Below are 7,272 nucleotides of genomic sequence, written 5' to 3'. Positions count from 1 at the left end.
ACAGTAAAACCTGCTGGATTTCCTATATCAACATTACAGCAGATGGACGTATTCGAAAACATTGACCAGAACGGTTATTCCGATGCTGTAAGTTAAGAACACTTTTGCTCTCATTAACTCAAATATGTATTTATTATGCATTTTAATTAATCTTAATTTTTTCAGGTAAATTATTTCGAATATGTCGGTGGCTTTCATTTAAAGGAAGCTGTAAATCTATGCTTGAAGGAAAGCTTAACCGACTCACTGACGCGGTCATTCACCTGGTGGGGCCGACAAGAAGGACAGCGACCCTTGTATAAAGCTCGTCTGATTACAGCAATATACGGTACAAATTTTTCCACTTTTACTAACAAAGATTTTTAATATTATGTTTCTGATATATCTTATACTTTTTTCCAGATGCTGTATGCAGGAACCGGCACTTTCCAAAACCAACGCGATCTGAATTCCAGGCTCAGATGCGGGAGGCTGTTCGCGTTGCGAAGGAGAGAAATCGCAGCAAGATGCGTGGTCCACGCACACGGACAGTCGAGGCGAGAGGGGTCAACCACGACTTTTGGAGCGACGAAAGGACAGGAGAGGAAGACAACCCTGAAGAAGAAACGTTAAACAAATAAGAATTACATTATTTGTTTCAGGTAAAAATGTCAAAGTCCGGTCGAGTACCTAAAACTGGACATTCGTGTTGTTTTTGCTTTTAAATAGTAATATTTAAACTTTTACATAAAATTTTACATAAAATTGTATACAACAATGTAATATATAACGTATATTCTATGAAGGAAGTTAAAATATTTTTAATTAATAACGAAATCAATTAGAATGTCCAGGTTTAACTACGCGTTGAGATATGAAACATTTAGAGTTATTCTACAATACGTCGCAAACGCCTCGTCGCCAACCGCGAAGAATGGCAACAGTTAGTTGAAAATTATTAATTCCGATTGCGCTTATTGACAGTTACGGTTGTTAAGAAAGTTGAACTTTTGAACTTTTTGGCAATAGCAACTGGCAATCGGCAATCAGAAATTACACTTTTCAACTAGCGTGTTGCCATTCTTTGCAATCCTGACGACGGGATGTTTGCGACGTATTGCACAATGACTCTAACAGTTTTTAATCTTATATGTATAATTTACTTATACATTGTTTTTATAAGTACCTTTTCTCTGCAGGAGAATCTGTGAAGAACCAAGGCAAATGGATCCTAAGAGCGAGGAAAGGAAGAAGAAAAAGAAGGAGAGGAGGAGAGCAGAAGGAGTAGGAGAGAAGGGCAGAAGAAGTTGAGGGATGAAGGAGGAGTTGAGGGGAGGAGGAGAGAGACCAGTGTGGTCTCTGTCTGTGTTAACAGACGAAACGGCACTTTTCAGCGCCCATTTTTTAAATCGATAAGACATGGAAATTTCTCGTGTTCGCAATAAATAATTGGCCCTTTTTAGCGCCATTCCAATTATAATATGCACGTCCTTCCGATTTCTAGTTTTATATTGTAATTTTCTGTGTTTATAAGTAAACCTGTGCCAAAGGGACATCTGAAGAGGAGCAGCAGTCTTCATCTTTCCATGCGAAGACAACGTCGGTGTGAGGAGGAAAGCCAGCGTATGTCGAGACAGCGTGTAACAGATGTGATTGTGATATTACATATTATGGTGGTAATTGTTATCTCGTTAGAAACAAATAGAGAATTAAAAAATGAAAAAATTAAAATGGTTGTGTGTGTGTCAAGATGTACAGCTTATTAGTAAAGAATATTATAAAAGATACTATATATATAAAAAAGATATTGTACTAAAAACCAATTAGTGGAGAATATAATAAGAAAATTTTACTGATTTTTAAATAATATTTTTAATTAATTACCTCTCATTAATTGGTTGTTATTACAATTGTTCTCTATAATATCCTTTACTGACCTACATATACTGGAATAATTTAATTTTTTTCTTATCTTTTTATTATTTTGTTTCTAACAAGATAATTTGATTTATGATAATAATTATTTCTGGCCTGCTAAATTTCTTACCTGTAAAATTTTAAATATGATAGTGTTCTACACCACACGCATATATACATTGAAACTAATGTATGTAATATAATTATAGAGCGCCATTCTAATAATTTAATATATTATTGAGTTGTAAAATATTTGTTTTATACATTTTATGTATTGTAGTATATAAAATAAAATATATGTATGTTCTATTTTTGAAATTATATGTATATTATTCCACATTTGCATTCTTTTCTCATAAAAAGAAACGTTTAAATATACAGTACAGATCAGAGATAATTTTTGAATTAAGAGCTAAATGCGCGTCACTTCAACAGCTGATTATCGACAGGATCTGTTCAGTTTTTGCTGCCACTCTGTTCTCAAGTCACGCGCGCAGGCTCTGCTCGATCTTTGTTGTCAATCTGCTGCCAAGTATGTGTGCAGGCTCTGCGCGGTTTCTGCTGCCAATCTGCTCACATTGCCTGTCAGCAGGCTCTGTCGCATTTCTGGTTACAGTTTGACAACATCGTCTGATAGAGCAGTTTTCGCGTGCAATTTGTTGCCTTTCTGATACCAAAAATTTAATGCAGATTCTGCTTGGAATCTGCTGCTCAGGTTTGGCTATCTGGGTATTTAACATCTAATCACGATCACAATGTCGGGATGAGCGCGATCCTCGGCGCGTGCTCGCTGAAACCCTTTCGTGATCGTGTTGATTTTTTACTTCCTCGCGGATAAGCAGTAATAACCTGCAGGTTATTACCCCATGGGGAATGGTCATTGTAACGGATAGCAGGTAGTCAGTGGTGAACTGTCACGTTGTGAAATTCACAAATGAGACAGGCGTGTTAATTGTTCGCGCGTTACGACAATATTTATCTACTATCATAGCGGCAGATTAATATCACCGGGGCGTGAAGTACTGGATAGGTCATGCGCCTCGCGCGGCGAGCTCTCCATTTATCTTCCTGACATCACTATTGGAGTAGCTAAGTGGAAGAACTTACGTTTAATGAGCCGATAGTAGTATGCACGTTCTCTTCGACGGCAGACGAGCCCGCCGCTTGAAGAAGTCTTATGAGTAATTCTCCCGAAGTTTGTCGCAATTATCCGACAATTCTCCAAATCGACCTCTTAACATCGAAGTGCTGTAATTTAAGTCGTTTTTTTCTCGTTCACTACGCAACACGTGTGTTATCAGTATGAGAGCCGCTTCTGATTCCGGTGAGACATTCTATTTGTCTGCGTTACCTCGCATATCCATAAGAAAATATGTATATGTATATGGATGCTCGTTATGTTTTTAATCTGTAAAGTTTTATGAGCTGCATATTATGTTTGTCTTGCATCTCGCACGTGGCCTGATAAACGCAAACTGTCAAATTGAAAATTTTTCTGGCATTCTAAAGAAGCCTAATGTCAGCCGTAAGTGCCGTAACTCATTATTCTACTCTATCTTGTATCTTATTGTCGCTATCTCATTTCCTACTATACAGTGATGTAATAGATATACTTGCATGTAGTAAATGTATGTACTTGCATAGTATGAAATACACCAATGTGACGTGTCTGACTCGGTATTGCCGTTTTGTGCTTCTTTCTATGTGGCTGTCAAGTGTCAAGTTAAAAGAAAGAGCAGAGAATAAAAAGAATAGATAACTGAGAAACATTTAAGAAGCAAAGATCGCGAAGTTGATCTTGTAACATATGCTCGTCTCAAAGAAAAACGTTCTCTATTTTTTTTTATTTTCGAGCGTCAGGCATCGAGCATCGATGATAGGAAATAATGTTGTGATTTGTCCGGCTCGGCTCTGCAGCTATACATTTCACGTAGCTCTCAAAAGACTCATTAAAAAAAAAAAAAAGCGGAGAATAAGAAGCATAGATAATTGTGCAAAGATGTAACTGTCTAAATTAAGAATACCAGAAGATCACGTGGACTTTCAGTATCTCTGGAGAACAAAGAGAAGAGCGTTCTCTATTTTTTTTTATTTTCGAGTGTTAGGATCGATGATAAGAAATGATGTTGTAACTTGTCCTGGCACCGCAGCTTTACGCTTCACGTAGCTCTCAAGAGACTCATTAAAGAAAGAAAGCGGAGAATAAGAAGAATAGATAACTGTGCTAAGGTGTAACTGTTTAAATTAAGAATATCAGCGGAGATCGCGACGTGGACTTTGCAATAGAAGAGTGTCTTCTATTTTTTTTCATTTTCGAACGCCTCAGGATCGATAGTAGGAAATGGGGTCTCTGAGTGACATACGACCTCTTTTCCATACCGCGAGACTGTTTGGATGTGGACTTTTCCTCGTCAAGGAAGACGATATCGTGATAATGAAGTACGGCGCTGTTTATTCGGACCTGTTTGCATTCCTGTATGCCAGGGAAAGAGGAAAAGGAAAGTAAACTTGAAAAGAGAGAGAAAAACGATTTCCATTATTTTCCATTTCTAAGATCAAGATGTCCATACAACTTTTTCCAATCATACTAGACAAACATCAGATTTATTTAAAGATATTTAAATGTAAAGTGTATTGGTAACAATGCAATAATAATTAATAACCTATCATATGAAAAAGCATGAAAATTGGCTGATAGAAAATATCTAGTCCCTTGGGTAATGTCTCGATTGCGCAGCTACCCTCTTAACAAAGAAATTATTAGAGAAAATGAGAAGCAACTAACGTACTTCGTTCCCGTGGCTGACATCAGGATTTTGTATATTTCATTTCCCGTATCTGACATGCGTGACCCATTTTTGCTTCAACAACAGATCTGTTGTCATATATAATAAGATCAAGTCGAGACTATGATTACATAAAAATATGATCATATCACGCCAAATTTCGGATCTGATTACATATAATCATAAAATTAGATCTTTTCATATCTAATTTAGAACCTTTCATATTTAATAATATATTTTAAATCTGACCATATTATACCCATTTTTTTTCTCGGGTATTTCAAAATATAATATTCGAAATATGTATTATTATACATATAAACTACAATTTCATTAGTGTTTATATGTTCAGCGTTTAAAAATTATGACTTTAATGTTGCTTTCAAATATTAAATAATGTTACATGGAACGCGTGATTCCGTGATATCCCTCCTTCACCTACTGTGTCGGAAATGATCGGAAACAAATAAAAAAAATTTTTCGGAATAGTTTTGATCTACCGCACAAACTGTATTTACGGATAATGGTAAAACATTTGCTCACATAAATTTCAACAATTCCTACGAGTAAATGGTAAACATAAAGTATACGGCTTCGTATAATATAGCAACAAATGGTTAGGCTGAACGTTTTACAAACAAGTTTTACGTCGTATAAACTGTGATTCTTTAAAGAACGAGAATTAAAATTAAAACCAAGAATGTTTTCCCTCTTACCAATGCCAATAAGATTGTATTTTAGTATTACAGAAAAGAAAGAGTCCCCCCGTAGCCCTCGGCGGGGGAACAGGAAGTGCAGAGAGTGAGTGAAAAAGAGTCACGGCAAAGGGTGACACGGAGAGGAGGGAAGGCGGAGGAAGAGCGATAGGGGTGAAGGAAGCAGAGAGGAGGTGGAGCAAATGGAGGTGAGGTGAAAAGGAAGAGGAAACGGCAGAAATTTGTCAGAGATGAGGAGGCCGGAGAATGAGGTTAGGTCGAAGGGAACAAGGGAGAGGGAGGAGATGGCACGAGAGGCGAGAGTGACACGACAGTTTAAGGCGGATTCGCAACACGCAGCACCGCAACGGGTGGCAGGGACAAGCGGCGAGATCGGGAGATCGAAGGGAGGGGACAATGGAGCGAGGGGAACAGGTAAGGTGTACACGTGGCAGCAGCAGAGAAGGCGGACCGAGGAGACGAGTGCGAGTGGTGGAAGAGAGTAAGCGGTTGCCAGAGAAAGAATTGGAGGCGGAAGGAGCGAAGGTAAGGTGGAGGTGAAAGAGAGAAGTGCAATAGGTCAGAGGGGGAAAGGAAGGAGAGAGAGAAAGCGGAGCAAAAGAGAGGTGGTTAATCTAAGTGCGTTTTCAGTTATCTCAGGATGGAAGAAAAAGGAAGGGCATTAGTGGACGCGGTAGAGAGGATGATGGAGGAGAAAATGAGGAAGATGCTGAAGGAGGGGAAAGAGGACAATAGAAGGAAGGAGGAGAGGATGGAGGAGCTGGAGGAGGAAGTAAGGAGATTGAAAAGGAAGGTGGAAAGAATGGAGCAGAATGGAGGAAAAAGGAAGAGGGAAGAGTGCGAGGAAAGGAGACCTGAGAAGAAGAAATGGTGGGGGGTGGGGGGTGAGAACGAGGAAGAGCTGAGGAAAAGAAATGTGATTTTAAGGATAGAGAAAGAGAAATGGGAAGGCAAAGAATCGAATTGGGAGAAGGTAAGGGAATTGATCACGGAAGGGCTAAAGGTGAAAGTGGAGGTAAGAGAAGTAAGGCTGATTGGACAGAGAGGTGCGTGGCTGACGTTTTTAGTGAGACTGGGGGACGAGGAGGAGAAGCGGCGAGTGTTGGAAGCAAGGAGGAGAGCAGGGAGCAGTATGGGGGTGAAGTTAGACGAAGACAAATCGGTGGAGAGGAGGGATAGAGAGAGAGAAGAGAAAGGGAAGAGGATAGAAAGGAGTAGGGAGGATGACAGGAGCGAAACGAGATCCGAGGAGGAGGAGATTTCTAGAGGGATGGAAGAGAAGCTCCTCATGGATTCTGATGAGGAGGAAAAAGGCAAGAGGAAGAGGGAATGGGCAAAATAGAGCGCGGAAGGGAGACGCAAAGGAGGGAGGGAGGTAGCTGAACGAAGTCGCGGAGGATGCTGAGGAAGAGGAAGAGGAGGGGGCAGGACTCGAGGGGGGGGGAGGAGAAATTGATAATTAATAATTGTGAGGTCGTAAGAGACCAGGTTAAGGGAATTGTGTTTGTACGAGGTTTGGGAACGTTCCTCTCAAAAACGCCTTGTAAACCCTGTGGGGAAGGCAATAAAATTTACATACATACATATTACAGAAAAGAACATCAAAGATTATGTTTTTAAGTTTTTCCCACAACAAACAATGACAATGTCAGAGTCAGACCTTACAAAAAGATTAATGGGATTTTCCAAGGTAAATCCTGTTAGCAATTATTTATCTCTTTATGTTATGATTGATTTTAAAGCATGGAACACTCACTGGACCAAAATGTCAACTAATGATTTCTTTAGATTTTTAGATAGACTTTTTGGATTAACAGAAATCTACACATTCTCTCACGAATTTTTCTCAAGTTGTTTAATTGCATTGTCTTCTT

The 7,272-nt window shown here is 39.1% G+C and overlaps 1 protein-coding gene across 1 annotated transcript; it reads left to right on the top strand.

Moving 5' to 3' along the window:
• The first annotated feature begins 5,454 nt into the window (after positions 1 to 5,454).
• On the top strand, positions 5,455 to 7,008 carry LOC139780047 (uncharacterized). Its single transcript, XM_071718571.1, has 2 exons — positions 5,455 to 5,923; positions 6,029 to 7,008. The coding sequence occupies exon 2, from the start codon at positions 6,039 to 6,041 to the stop codon at positions 6,738 to 6,740; it is 702 nt and encodes a 233-aa protein (XP_071574672.1). The 5' UTR covers positions 5,455 to 5,923; positions 6,029 to 6,038; the 3' UTR covers positions 6,741 to 7,008.
• Positions 7,009 to 7,272: the final 264 nt, after the last annotated feature.

The sequence above is a fragment of the Temnothorax nylanderi genome, unplaced genomic scaffold (assembly GCF_030848795.1).
Source record: "Temnothorax nylanderi isolate EJ_2023f unplaced genomic scaffold, tnyl_v1.0 TNYL_tig0259_pilon, whole genome shotgun sequence".
Taxonomy (NCBI): domain Eukaryota; kingdom Metazoa; phylum Arthropoda; class Insecta; order Hymenoptera; family Formicidae; genus Temnothorax; species Temnothorax nylanderi.
The sequence above is the reverse complement of the archived record's forward strand: the minus strand, read 5'-3'. Positions and strand labels throughout refer to the sequence as shown.

Bases quoted from the DNA above. Each gene is read 5' to 3' on its own strand.
- LOC139780047 (XM_071718571.1), top strand. From the start codon at position 6,039: ATGGAAGAAAAAGGAAGGGCATTAGTGGACGCGGTAGAGAGGATGATG.